General features: G+C 37.3%; 1 protein-coding gene across 1 annotated transcript; it reads right to left on the reverse strand.

Moving 5' to 3' along the window:
* Window positions 1–14,161: 14,161 nt before the first annotated feature.
* Window positions 14,162–15,668, reverse strand: Pex3 (peroxin 3). Its single transcript, XM_068345196.1, has one exon. It carries the CDS (start codon window positions 15,514–15,516, stop codon window positions 14,323–14,325), a length of 1,194 nt encoding a protein of 397 aa, XP_068201297.1. The 5' UTR covers window positions 15,517–15,668; the 3' UTR covers window positions 14,162–14,322.
* Between the last annotated feature and the right edge of the window lie 255 nt (window positions 15,669–15,923).

A 15,923-nucleotide genomic window follows, 5' to 3' on the forward strand; every position in this document is an offset into this window, starting at 1 on the left:
TCGATAGTTTCTTTAGTGTCTACAACCTCACCAACCTTGTGAGCAAAGGATTATGGAGGGGGGGACCTGCTGAGTCATCAGCAGCCATTGCCTGGCCCTCTCTGCTCCTACCTTAGGTGATGAGAAGGCTTGGGCAATGTCACAGTCCCTTGTCTCTGCCATTCATGAGTGGCCTTTAAATCACATATCAAATTAAAAGCCCACATGCTAGTAGATAAGGGTGTTAAAATCAATTTCACTCAAAATTAATCTAATCATGGTTCTGCAGCCACCTTAGAGCCGAGAGCCTAGCAATCTTCATAAACAAACCATGATACTGTAAGATAAATGTACTGTATAGCCAAAACTGACTTGGTAAGCCAATGAGCTGCTGCTAAAGCCCTTCCAAAAGGAAGGTTTCTAAAAGATTTAGGGGAAGTAGTTGCCCTACTCAAATCATGTACTTTTACTTTCAAGATTATCATTAGATTTATATCCAACTCTTTGTAAGCTAATGTGATGAAATTTCAAATTATGAACGGTACTCCTATTTTGGTTATAAGGTATTATAATAGGAAACTTTGACCCCACAAAACAAAATAAGGACACTAGTTCTAATACTTGAAATTTTGTCCAAATAATATTGAATAGCTCTAGCCTATCTTCTGCTTAAATGCTTTCTTCTACTTTCGGAGAAGATATAAGGAAAATTGAAGAAAATTCTTAGTCTTAAAATAATCTTTAAGCTCTGACAGAAGACAAAGTGAAAAAATCATCTTGTATTCCCCAAAGGTTACTTTGAAAGACAGCATTTGTAGCTACATTTATGTTTAACTGAAGCTAATGTCGATAGGAAAGGGTTTTAGCTGTGAGATCTTTAAGAGAAATATTTCAACTCTTCAAAATTCAGATCTTTTAAATACTGTAAAAACACATTCAAATGCCTGAAAACTGACCTTACTACTGGAGGCCTTTTAATACTTCACGATATAATACAACCATTATAATACCTGAAAGGGACAGATCTAATCCCTGATGCTTGAGTAGAGAACTAAGCATAGTTGTGGTAGCCTATTGAAAATGTCCATGCCTCACAATCTGTTGGATGGGATTTTGAAACTAGCTCAGGCTTGATAGTTTCTTCTAGTGTCTGTAACTTCAGGATATTTGTGAGTTAGGGATGGGGGTTTTGGGGAGCCTATACAGTAGGTCTACCTGCCGAGTCATCCACAACCATTGCCTGGCTCTCCTTGTTCCTAGCTCGATGGAGAGAGGGGACTTGGGTGCTGATCATTTGTATATATAGTCAGTCTCTAGGGTATTTCCCTGTCCGTTGCCTCTGCCATTCATGACCAACCTTTAAAAACCTTAATGGCTGTAATTGAATGTTTATTATAAAAAATTAATTGTAAACATTCTAAAATATCCAAGCTAGATCTAGTCATTGATAGAACTTTTAGTTTTTTAGCCATAAAAACAAACATTCCATTGTCTTTGAAAGGGAAAATTGGTATTGGGGGCTATGACTTATAGTCTAAGAGCCCCCATCCGAGCAAAATGCCTTGGCAATCTATACCGACTGACTGACCGGAAAATTGGTAGATTGCATTTTAGAACCTATAATAGAGTCTAGAGGTCATAAGTCAATGTTGGTCAGATTATGTAGAATTCCAAACTACAGTACACGAAATTGATACAAATCTTCAACTCTTCTTAAATTTCCCTTACTAAGTTCAGAATAAAATAGTTTACTTTAGTTATTTGGCATGGAAGAACAGAAAATTTCTAGACCAATGGCTTAAATCTGTTACATAAGAAAGGTTACCTCAAACTAATGTAGGTACTTTGACTAACTTCTGTAGTTCAGCCATTTTACTGGAAGAGACCATTATGCTCCCTGAGAGGAGTAAGTTTTAAAAAATCTAAGAATAAACATCCTCTCAGATCCCTAAGCAACTTGGTAATGAACCATCAGCTATCAATGTTTCTAACTTGGTGCACTCCCAAAGTTGAAATAACAAGATTGTCACCGCAGTTCATGACGGTCTATTTTACTCATGCTGCAATGCCTTGAACACAAAGTTTAGTAGCAATAGCCTAAAACTAATCCAATGAAGAATGAAGTCTTGAATCCATTATTCTTTGTTGAGTGACACTTATTAGGGTACACCTTAGTTCCAATGCATATACAATAAAATTCTTTCATCTTTTAAAATAAGGATGTCTTCAGCACCGCCAGAATGGCAAGTAAATTATCAACATGGTACTGTAGTTGGTAATGACAGATTCTGTAAGGACGAAGCCCCACCCACCCACCTGTGACAGAATAGCCACTTTTATCCTTGGCTGCAATGGGTATGGATATATATACAGTAGTACCATTGCACTGCTCTCTCAACTATTGTATCTTTACTTACATTTGAGATGTGCTGCTTTTTTTGTGAGCATTTTTGTTTGTAAATGGAAGTGCAATGAAAGGTTAGGATGTGGTGAAGCAGATTTTGTTCTCATGAGGATAAAATCCTTTGAAGCACCATGTGCACCTTTGTGCAGGAGTGACTGTAAGTGGTTTCCTTTCCCTCTTGGTAGTGTGGTCCTCGATATTCAAATTAAGAGACAATGAATTCTGAGTGTAACTCATCTCCAGTCATGGTAGTTTCTCTGCTTTAGGAAGGAGTTAATCTGATTCAGACTGAGTGGAAATTTTTCATAGCAGGCACACCTGGTGGCAACAGTGTTCTCCAGATAGTAATCCCCATATATTGCAGTGTCAGCGACCTACTTGTGATAGACTTTAAGAATAAATGTTTATGTTGTGATAAAGGAAGCTCTTGTAGCCCCCTCCTTCAAGGGGGTACAGTCATTATCAGTTGCCCAGACCATGACTTCTCTGTGACAGCAAGGAAGTATAAATGTTTATGTTGTGGGAGAGGAAGCTCTTGTAGCCCCCTCTTTCAAGGGAGTACAGTCATTATCAGTTGCCCAGACCATGACTTCTCTGTGACAGCAAGGAAGTACAGTTTGCAAGGGGAAATTGAGGAAGTTCCTTCCTTTTCTTCATTATCAGTGAATCACTTTTCCCTCCACTTTTCTCTTTGTTGGACACTGGAAAATGGTCATACAGCAATCGCTCTCCTTCAGGACCAAGTGACAATACTTACCAAGGTGCAAGTGAGCAGTCCTACCGAGACTGAACCTAGCACCTTAAGTCACAAGAGGGGGGCCATATGCATCCAACTTTTCCATTCCTATCATGAAACACGCATATTGTTCGTTATCCCTGCCACCATTCTGTGGCAATACAAAGCTCATGTATTGACAGGTTTCCAGGGCCAATTCACAAACATGAGTCATGTGACAACTACTGCTGTTTCATCAGTTGCAGGTATACAGTCCTAACTCAATCTTCAGTATTGTATGGAAGACTCCCAGGGGTATTGTTCACATTGTGATAAGGAGCTCATACACTGATATCTGGTGTTTCTCAGAGTAGTATTCTAGGCCTATTACTTTTCATACTACAGTATACACGTTATGTGGTTTGGCATAGAAAACAAGCTCGTTGCATATGGAGATAATGGTATTCTCTTTGCCGCAATTCAATCTCCTGAATATAGATCTGCGGTTGCTGAATCTCTTAATTAAAATCTAGCTAAAATTAGTAAATGGTGGAAATCATGGTGCATCAAATTGAATCCTAGCTCCTCGACGTCCAGATATCTTCATTGATAATGTTTTTTAACAATAAACAACTTTAAAAGTTTAGTTGCGATTCTTGATTTCAAATTTACTTCTGAGAAACGCATTCAGTCAGTTTCTTCTTCAACTGCACAAAAATTGAGTTATTTAATCTTTCTGGATTTTTGGTGATCAAGCTATTATGAGGAAATATTTGAATTCTTTCATTATACCTTGGTTCGAGTACAGTATATTGTTGTTCTCTCCGGTCTCCAGCTGTTGACTCTCATCTTAGTTTGACAGAAACTTGCAGACCATAAATCTTCTTATTCCTACCTGGATATTTATCTCTGGGACTGGCATTCTCATGCATGTTGCTTAAGAGTTTTCATAATTCTGACTATCCTTTACATTAAGATCTTCCCAGATTATTCCATCCTGTACTTAGTATTAGGAAAGCAGTTAATTTTAACAGTCCTGCCATCTTTGTCATAAAGTTCAACACTACAAAATATTCTAAAAGTTCCACCTGTGATCAGACTGTGGAATGATCATCATAATCAGGCAGTTAAATTGATAGAACTTCAGAAGTTCAAAATGTCTGTCTATGTTGAACAGGCCAACATAAGTTGCTCTTCATAGTTTACATATGACTGACCTATTTTAATGTTGCTACTGGTCTTAAAATATTTTTCATTTTATATTCATTACTTTTCATACAGTTTCTTCATTTCCTTTCCTCACTGGGCTACTTTCCCCTGTTGGAGCCCTTGGGTTTGGAGCATCCTGCTTTTCCAGCTAGGGTTGTAACTTACCTATAAGAATGATAACACAGTAATAATAAAAAAATACCTTTGGGATCTGTAATTGATCGTGAGCCTGGTTTGACAGCCACTGCTGTTTCATCAGCTGCAAGTGAAAGGTCCTACCTTAGATGGATCTCCAACACCATTGGGTAAGCTAATATGGGTATCATTCACGCTACTCCTCATGTCATTACAACGTATCCAACCAGTACCTGTGGAGTCAGTTAGTTAGCATAAGCTTGGAGTTTTTCTTACCAACTGGTACCTTCTGGGATGGTCAGCAAGGTGTAATCAGTGTAACAGTGACTGGTGCTTACACTAGTAGTAACAGTGACTGGTGCTTACACTAGTAGTACCAGGTGTTTGTGCTTTTGGACTGAATACTAACCCCTAGGCATGGACAAACTGTGTGAAGCTATCCTCCTCTTCCTCTTCCACTTTTGATTCTCACAAGAAAAAGAAAAAGTCAAAGAATACTAGGAAGGCCAATAGAAAGAGGAGACGGTTCTCAGCCAGTACCCAATCCCCTACGGATCAGGGCACTGAACTGTGGTTCAGTTTGCTTACCCCACCAGCTGTACTGGTCCCAAGGTGATCAGGCTGATCGGTATAGTGAGGGGTCAATTAGTCTTGAATAAGCCACCTGCAGAACCGATCACTACATGGAACAAGCGACTGAGGAACTCGGCACACACCCTCACCACTTACCTTGATGATGGAGTTTTGCTTTGGTTTCTTTCCTTTCACAAAATACAACTGATTGGTGCTGGTCCTGGGCTTCCAAGCACCGAGCTGGAGCGACCACATCTGTTCACCAGAATGTGGGCACTGTATGTATGCTGTACTGCTCTTGCTCTTTGGTGCCAGGGATTTTTTCTAAGACATGGAATAAAACCAGATTTGATCATTCGTATTCTACCGACAGCACACTGTCTCTAGGCTTGGAGTACTGTCGACCAACTGATGATCAGTCATGGTAGCACCTTTTGGGCAGGAAAACAATACCGGTAATTACTCTAAATATTGGATAGGTCTGAACTCCTTGTCAACCACTCTGGATGGTGATATTTAGTGTGCTGACAAGTGATGGAAGGAGATGTATTAGTACTCCTTCATCCATTGTGTGGTATTCCTCAAGGGCTCTAGTCTTTTAAGGGAGACTTCAGTCTTAGCCTTCTCCAAATCTCAGCAGTTCTTCCTCCGAATAGGGTTGGACCATACACCAACAGTTCTTGTCCCTCTCAGGATCAGTCCTTGGAAGGGGTGTTAGGAGGAAGAAGGGGAAGAGCATTGTGTAGGCAAGTCCCCTGCAGTAAGTGACGGATGCCTTACCTTGCAAATTCCCTTTATCTTTTATCCAAATCCATTCCATACCTAACTTTCAGGTTCCAACTCTGAACATATGACAGAGGTGGAATGATCCTGGATTTTTGCGCTGGAAGTCTTGTACTGTATGGTCTTCTCCTGTCGCCTTTTCAGGAGTTGTAGCAGGGACAGAACCTGAGTCCATACTTCTCTCAGCTGAACCAGTACTTGTGAGGCCGCGATCAGTTGGAATATTTGCTCCACACTAAAGCCTCCAGTCTCCAGTGAGGAAGACTTCATGCTTTTGGTGACTTGGAGGATTTGTAGTACATGGAACCCTTCAGTTATTCAAAAAGTGCAACAGTAGGAACTGCTAAACAACTCATGGTAGCAAGTAAGAAATGTTTGCTAGGGGAGAAAAAGAATTTGCTCTCTCTTCTTACCCATACACCAATTTAGTTTTTTCTTCTTCGGAAATTTCTCTGAAGGAAGCAGGAGCAGTAGCAATCTTACAGGAAGTCTCTCACAAAAAGTTTCTTAGGACTTCTAGCATATGCTCTCCTTTGGGAGGGAATAACAGATCTAACACAAGAATGTTATCCTTGAATTCGGTTGGGTAATACTAGGTTAGGTGAGGTTAAGTATTCCTGTCATGACATAAGAGGAACAGCCTTCTCTTTGAGAAACTGCTCTCTCTCTTTCAAGTGATAGGAGTTTGTCACCTTCATCATTTCACTATGTGACAAAGACATAGTATTGGTTGGTCTCAAACATCAGTTCAGAACCTTTTTTATCCTAACCCTGGTGTCATATCAGAACTTAAAACCTGGCACAAGTGTGTTGCACTTTTCTCATTAGCCTGAGTAGGAACAATAAGGAATTATCAGACATTATTCCTCCTGGCTTGGTGAAGCTGCATGGATGCAGATGCAACTTTCATAAGTGTGTACCTCTACCATCACAAAAATGAACTTGCTAGCCTAGCCATGTCAGTAGCCTTCCTGCTTACCTATCAGCGTACTTGGAGTTGAAAGTAGCCTGAAAGTTCAGACCACCTTTGCCTCTTTCTACCTTACAGATGATACCAACAGGCCCTTAAACCCCTTTTCTTTGGTTCTGAAGTGGTTACTCAGTAGTTGGGCAACACTAAACTTCCTCACAGGATTTAGTATGCTTCTCGTCTAAGGTAGCGTGTTTGACATAAGTCTCAAGGAGAAGTAAAATGATTGGTGGTTCTAACTCTTTCGTTCCCCTCCCAAAGGGATACAGCAACCCCAACCATTACATGATGGTCAGAGATCTGATACTACGAGTTACAAGACATTGTATCTTTCTTTTAGACCCAGCAATTCCTCCATCCTCCTAACATGGGGCAGGATGGGTCTAAGTCTTGCAAAATATTTCTCTTGATGAGTCTGGTTTAGCATGACCAAAGTTATCTCCCATTTAAGGTGATAGGTTTTCTAAGACCAAGTACTGGCTTCCTTTTAAGACAATAGTGGCCGAGATCCTATAAACTTCTACAGCCCTATGACTAGCTGTTAGGTTTCTGGAATCACCTTCCTTGCTCCCATACAAGACCAGGAAGGATGACATGTCCAGGAAAGAGAAGAACCCTCATGTTTGCATGAAGGGGACTTGCTCCCACCAATGTGCGAGTCTTCCTATTCTAACGAATGAAAGGTTTGTATAGGAATAGGAATAAATAAGACATTCTAAAAGAAATTTGCATTTTTTCCTGCTATACAATCCTAGGTACAATACCTCTAATTAAATCTCCCACATCAACCAACTCTCTCAGTCCATGGTCTAAAGACAAAAGTGGCTATTCTGTGACAAGAGGGCAGTGGTTCTTCCTCTGGCCACCAATCATTACCAACTAGCTGGTTAACAATTTAATGGCTGTTCCAGTACCGCTGAAGACACTTCCCTATTTTAAAGGACTAAGATTTGTACAACTAACTAAATATAAATAGGTTTTTCATTTATTACGTTAGAAATGTCAATTGCCTCAGCAAGAGAAAGCATATTCAAGGCAAGAAACCAACAGAGGCAGCCAAGGATTTTTTACATTTTGTTCAATAAGTTAAAATACCCAGAAAATCTGTTGGTCTTCAAATTGCAACTTAGATGATATTTTGGTTAAATTTAAAACTGATGACGTGTCTTACTCGTGCTAGAATAATATGAAATCTCAGGCAGACTGGAATGGAATTTTGAGTGCTCATTCACTTCTGAAAGTTATAGTTGTATGCAGAAGACAATTTTTCATCAAAATATGATTATTTCCATCTCATTTGTTGAATTAAGTATTGAAAGCAAAGACCAATACAGTACAATAATGACTGTAGGTGTGCTTACTAGTAAGAGTAGGCTTATAATCTTTGAAAAAGGAACATGCACATCAAACTAACAGCTGGGTTCAGATTTTAAGCTTTAAGTGAAAAATACTATTTGATTAGAAACATAGATTGCGGACTACCACAAAATCTGCCCTTTTTTCAAGTAGACTTCAATGTTCTTCCATTATTTATACCAGATAACTATCACTCACTGTCAAAATGAAAAGAAAACCCTCCTGTATTTAAGAGTATGCAGAAATGAGGATTGCAATATACAGTCAAACCTCTAGCTACGAAAGAATTGGCTTACGAAATTTTTACTTCACGAAAGGAGATGCAAAGAATTTTATGACTCGGATCACAAAAAATGTTTTGGACAACGAAAGGCAGTACGGAGCTGGAGCCTGACCGTATCTGAGACGGATTTTAAAAATCACACACCGCCAGCCCGTAAACTCTCTACCATCCTCCTGTGTTCCCAGTGGTTATCTCCCTACTGGATGCTAGTTACCACCATGAGATCCTGCTCTCCTATTGGTCATCATCTACTGTACTGTATCCCATCGTGCATCTACGCATCGGCGTTCTTATGTCTTCTCGTTCCGGCAACGGCATCGTACGCATTGACTTAGTGTTTGTGATTTTGCTTTTGTAACAATTTTACAGTACGTACTGTTATCATGTGCGATACTTACGATACATCATTAGCCATGGGTCCCAAGAGTCGCTGATGTCAAGGGAAAGAAGAGGATGATGTTTTCCATGGAGATGAAGATAGAAATAATAAATAAATACGAGGCTAGCTTGCGGTTAAGTGTGCTCAGGGAAATTTTATGAAGCAGGCAGAAACAAGCTTCTTTGGATGAATATTTTAGTAAGAGGCAGACCAAGCGCCATCTAAGAAACGAAAGTGGCAGTGATGAAGAAAATACGTAGTGTAATTGCATTTAGAAAAGAGAAAATGTAAAATAAAAAAAAAAAAGAGAAAGGAAAATAAAAATTATCTTAAGTTTATCGTAAAGTGTTAATATTTCCTGCCATTTATGGATGCGTTTCCTAAAATTAACTGTTGATGTTTTCTGTCATTTATAAATCTGTTTCGTAAAGTTGAGTGTCTACGTTTTCTACCACTTGTACGTGAACGTTTTCCGCCGTTTTCATCCTCCTCTACAGCCCCACACTTCGCTCTCGGACATTGCCTCACTCCATAGGTAAAGTTCCACATATTTGTTACTTTATTTTTCTGTTTGCTCTAATTAAACACTTCTTTTCCAGAATATAATTATTAATTTATTATTAAATGATCAAAATACAGTACTTTTCATATACAGTATTTAGTACTGTTTAGTAGTGAATATCCTTTTTATAATAATTTAATGTGGTGTTTTTCTAGGGTCTGGAATGAATTAGGCTATTTACATGTAAAAGGCAACTCACTACACAAAAAAATCCCTTCACGAAAGCCCTTACGGAACCAATTAATTTTGTGTTGCGAGGCATCACAGTACTGTACTGGATTTCTGATTTCTTCCCCCTATATTAACTTAGATTTTTGGTCTGGTGAAATTAAGAATTACTATAGCTTAACACTTATGGATAGGTAAAACCAAATGTTATATATCTTGAATTTTTGTGCAAACTGCCAGTTAATCTGCTACCAGATTGTACTATTCTTTGAAAGTTGCCTAATGGGCATTTTCTACCTCCATTTGTTAGAATGAAATAATGTATACATGAGATTTAGAACACATGGCTCATCAGTGGGACCAGGGAAACCATTCAGAGCCTAAAACAGATTGGTAATTTTACTTCATTAGATTCCAAATTGTTGTGACTGATCTATAACACAATACCTTTTGAATGTACAGTAATTTGGCAGAAAGCTTTAATGCCTCAATTTAGTTTACATCTGCCTTCTAATCTAGTTTGGTTTTTGTAATACACTGGGTATTTGTGATGCTTTCTTTTAATGCTAGTGACATACAAAAATCCCTATACGTATTCTGATTGTGAAGTTCATATGACTGGCCATGACTTTGGTTCTAATTATGACTGTACTGATCATAAGTTTCCTGTTTTTAAACTAGGACACAAGGGAGCTGATAGATCACTTAATGTAAGTCCTCGATAGTGCATCATATAGTGATTACAGGGATGTAATATATGGTTTTCTTTCAGATAGACTTCCTACCCCATTACTATTTATATGTATATGTGGTTTAGCCAAAAAAACTTTGATTATGCAATTGATACTACCCTCTGCATCAGTTCTAAAAATAACTATCCGAGTAATCCAACATACATTTAGCCTTCAAGGGTCCAATACACTAAATAGAAGTTCCAGGAACTTAATAATTTAGCAATATGAGTACTGTATTATATTTACTTTAGCATAAATCTTAAATAATTATGTCTACTTCTGGGATACTAGACCCTCTATTACCTGACAAATCATACCAAATGAATACAAACTTTAGAACCCCAAAATTGCAGTAATGGCAAGTAAAAAATAAATTCAAATCATGACGGGGCCACAGGAACAGCTGTGCATCACACGGCGAGTCAAAGTTAGCAATGACTCAATAATATACAAGCGTGGGAGACAACCTGACTCTTCTTTGAAAGGTTTCCTTATCTGGAAAACCCTCATAGGAAAATAAATAAGAATTGAATTAATTAAGTAAAATAAGAGTTTGTATCTTGCAAAATAACTCCTCTGTTAAATTCTCTAAAGCCCTGTCCACACGATTGATCATGCCCAACGGGCAAACAGTAATACCAGGCCACAATAGTTAGTGAAAATGAGGGTTGATCACGTCAGAAGAGGGAAAACTAAAGGCAGGGATCTGGCAACACTGTATGATGCCAGATCCCTGTCTGTGATTTCTCCGCTTCTGACGTCATTAACTCTCATTCTTACTAACTATTGTGGTCTGGTATCACTGTTTGCCCGTCGGGCATGCTCGATCGTGTGGACGGGGCTTAACGATGATAATCATAATTACTTATTGAAGCACCCTAAAAATAAATAAAATAAGACCATAACATTAAGCAGAAAACAAACTGGTGAAGGGAGACCCAAGACACAGCTAAGGTTCAATAACAATGGTTATACACTTCCCTCCTAATGTAAAGCAACTGGTATCCAAGATTACTTACCTTCTCCAAGTAGAAGCACAATTGAGAATCAATTCTGCAAAATATAAATGAAAAGTGGGGAAGGTGTCCCTATCAACCCAGTACAGTACTCAAGAGCAGCAAATTTTCAAAAAAGCAAACCACAAACCTATAAGAACACAAAGAGAAGAGGACATTAGGAAATACAGACATTGGCTAGGTCAATTTTTTTTCTAAAAACAAAATTAAAATAAACTCCACTTCCATATAGAAAAACATTCACTATAGTTAGGATATTCAGCAATTACTAACAGATTCACACAAAAAAAAGGGATAGCAGGAGGCAGTGCCTTGGAATGGTCAAACCAAGATTAAGAATACAGTAATCCCTCTGCTATCGCAGGCGATCCATTCCAGGCACCACCGCAATAGCTAATAAACACACGAAATACAGTATATACAGAAATCTACATTTTGTTTTTTCCATTTTTTAATATTTTTTTTCTTTTACTTTTTTTCATAATGCCTCTAACACTCCTAAAACATTTTTTAAGACAATACTTACTTTTACTGAAGACACACCCTTATATATACTATACATGAATAAAAAAAAATGTAATCACAACACTCATAAACATACTGTACAATAAGTGCTGCTTGGCCAGGCTATGCCATTGACCAAACTGTCCATTTAGTGACCAATATGTACAGCTGAATTCAAACAGGATTTTAATAATAATCATGTTCCACTAGTAAACAATAGTCATGATAGTGACTGTAATATTCAAATATTATGATATAAAAAGTGAATGTCTTTCCCATTGTTTGTTTGCAAGCTCTTGAAGAATACCATCTACACTTTCCATTAACTGATTATGGCTAAATACTGAATGATTTTTTTTTACTGGCTAAAAGAAGATATTATTTAAAATATCTTTATTTCATGTGCTTTTTCTCTGGTAATATATAGCAGTTATATACCTTAGAAATGATGCTAAAGGAGCATTTCACTGGGCGGCACAGGTCTCTCGCCCAGAAATAGATTTTTCCTTCGTCAAAATCCCTTTATTTCACCCTATCAAAGTATAAAGTTTTTGGTAAAATACTTTTCTCATACATATTTTCTTTACTGCCAATTTTAATGGCATATTTAAGTTTATGTGTATGTCATCCCTGTTTCCAATTCACAATAACTTTATAGGTTTTACCTTTATGATGCTTGACTACAAAGCTTAGGAAATTTTGAAATTTTCTTCCAATTCCTTAGGTAATTTTTACGCAATTTGGTTTACCTTTTCACAGAACCGGAAAACGTATAATGTAATAACATATCAGTCATGTTCTACTTGATGTCATTTGTAACAAGTACGGTGATTATCTACTATCATACAAAAGTTGAAATGCAAGCATAACAACTGTTGCCTCCAAATTAGATGTTCGTAATAAAACAGGGTTTTCATTTGGTTACTTATAGTTGTATAGTATGAGTTACTAATGATACTTTTATTATTCACTCTCTTTTGCTTTAACTTATTGAACAAGAAGTTTCCATAAACAGGTGGAATAAAAGAGGTTAGTTAAGCACAATTTGGTCTAAAAAAAAGAAATTGCATGATATGTGATATACATGAAAAAATAAGTTATGGTTGAAGATTTGGTGTTCACAATATGTGAGATCGCAATTATTACAACTGTATGACATCACTGCAATGTATTAATTTACTTTATTAATTTGTAAGCCCATTATTGACTACTGTATTTATAACACAACAAAAATAAAAATATGAAAAATATAAAACTTATCTGCCCTCAGAAACCCGCGATGTAAAGAGGATCCCACGATGTAGATTTTCATATATTTATGAAGCCGCGACATACTGAGGGAGCAATATGGGAAATACAAAGCGGCAAGGGCTTACTGTATGTTTCAAAACGAGTAGAAGCAAGGTTCAATTTCTGGAATCTTGATCTCAAGAAACACAGGATATTGTCACCTAAAGTAAAGAACGAAAGGTTTGTATTTGTGTTGGAACAAATATATTTTAAGGGTAAAAGTTGAAGTACATCATTTTTAAAATGTAACCCAAGTATACTGAAAACTAAAATTTGTTGCAGAATGCCATCTGCAACAATTTCTTAATTCCATAAGCATTATAAAGTAACTTGTATTTTCTCCACGGACCCTGGAAAGGATCTACCCACCATCTACAACTCTGGCCTTAAATATAAACTGGTCTCTGAACGTCAAAAATGGGTCACAGAATAAGCAATAGCCTAACAGTCATAGGTATCATAGATTCATTACAGTATGGTATGGCCTAAAATGCACTAGTTCCTGGCATTTTAACTTTTATACGTATGTGTGATAGTTTCCATGAAAAGAAATCTTTGTAATTTATAAGTAGAATAGCCCCTAAAGTGCAGGTCACTGAAAGACATACCTAGCAAATCTGCTTCCCTTATATATGATAGTATTTTGTATACAGTACTGTACTGTATTCTTGAAACTACCCTGACAGAACTCAATCAAATTCACTGCTTAATAATCTACAATGTACTACACTAAGCAAGAGGTCATAAAAGGACCACAGAAATTATACAATCATCATACCCATTCATGCTGAAAAAACACATTAACCATACCTTTTCATGTTAAAGTTTTGGATGTGCATTCACTAGTTAGTATTGTAATGGGATAAAATAAATGAGGTACTTAAATAACAAAAAATCATTAATAGCTTTCAAAACTATCCATTCATTCCTTTCCAGAGTTACCAAGTTTCACTGTTCATCAAATTTCTGCAAAAAGCATAAACTACTGTACTTGCAGTGATATTAAAAAAAAAAAAACATAGTACATACAAATGCTGATACCATTACTTCATGATACATTAAATACTCGAGATAAAAATATTAAGTAATGAAAGTCACAGAGTTGTTCTAGACAAATTTATTACAGTACAGTACAATATCCATATTCAATAAACCACTGAATGTACAAAAAACTGTTGAACAATTAAATATTCAGCATGATCCATTACAACTTGAATTGCTGAATCAACTTCCCACGTGTACTTTCTATACCTTTTTAAATTCTACTTACTAAGAGGTACAGCAAATGCATCATAAACATTAAAACCTAAAGTCTCAAGTTTCTCTTCCATTAGAATTTTCTGCAGCAACTGACCAGGTGCTGGAGAGAGCGCACCATGCACCACTCCGGACAACACTGGCACAAGTTTTGCTACAGGCAAAGTATGGTTACTCAGAAATGCACCCTGAGGTGGGTGGCTTTTCATAGCAGAAGAGTTATCACCTGCAACGCTCAGAGGTTCTTCTCGATTTATGTTATTGACCCAATTGTATGTAGAATTGCTTGAACTTTGCTGAGGTTTATTCAATGGATAGAAATCTGCCATTCTATCAAGAAGGTGATTAAATCCATGCTGGATTAATGAATCCATAACAGTTTGAAAATCTTCACTACCAAGAATATCACAAGTCTCAATCAACATGTTATACAGAATCCTGCTTTCGGAAGAATCACTTTCTGGAGGCAGTGGCACTTCTAACACATAGTTTGTCCAATTTTCAAGTTTACATGATTTACTTTCAGGAAATTCATTATGAGAATTTCCTTCTCCAGCTAACAATAGCCTTATTTCTTGGAAAAGAGCTTCCAACTGGGAGAGTGTTAACTGTTGAGTGAGGGGTAAGCCAGAAACTATTTTTGTCACAGCTCGGGTCACATGCTGTGTAAGTTTAGGAACTCCTTCTTCAATCAAAAAGTGGACCATAGCCAAATATTTTTGCTGCAGTCCCTGAGAAATTGGCATTCCTGCATGACCCTCAAAGACTAAGTCACCAAAAGTATAACCTCCCAGAAGCATCAACTGAACACGTACAGCAGAGGCCACTAGACTTGATACATAAACAACTGATATGGCACGACTAAAGCCTATTACCTTCAGTTGTTGCCAAATACTATGCTTGTGCTGTGGTTGCTCCCTGATAGCTAAAAGAAGAGCTTCAGAATCTAGGTCTTTTGTTACAAGCTCTTTCAAACTACCAGCTAGACTCATGACAGTTGTATTAGCTGTTCTCTCTGTATTCTCGTAATGTTGTTTTTTTTTCTGCTTTTGAAGCAACATTCTTGTCTGAGTGTCATGCCACGCAAGTAATTTGTGCTCTGCATACCGACTTAAAAGGGCAATGCCACCAACAACAGCTGTTCCTATGAAGAATTTCCTTCTATGCCTATATACAAAGTCTTTTATTCTAGAAAACATACTGAAGATTTGTTATTAAACTAAAACCTTAATCAATATAGAACACATACAGTACCACAAGTTTACAAAATCACTGCTGCATTCTTCAAGCTTAGCTGTATACATTAAACTATTCTCCTGAATTACAAGTGGCCTGAAGATGATACTTTCTGTAGTCTATTTGCTACAAAGTTGCTTGAATCAATAAAGCGTTCTACACAGTTTTTGATGCAACTCTCTGTACGTGATTCAAGTCTTGTGGAGGGGCGATCCATACATTTATCCCAGCATTTTTCAGTCAACTCATGAACAAGGAACTGAAAAAAGAATCTTTTCAGTAAAATGAAAATAAATTTAGTACAAACATACATATCAATAGTTGCCAAAACTGGGAACAAAGAAAATAAAAACTGTACATCTTACCTTAA

Source organism: Palaemon carinicauda, chromosome 21 (genome assembly GCF_036898095.1).
Source record: "Palaemon carinicauda isolate YSFRI2023 chromosome 21, ASM3689809v2, whole genome shotgun sequence".
Classification (NCBI taxonomy): domain Eukaryota; kingdom Metazoa; phylum Arthropoda; class Malacostraca; order Decapoda; family Palaemonidae; genus Palaemon; species Palaemon carinicauda.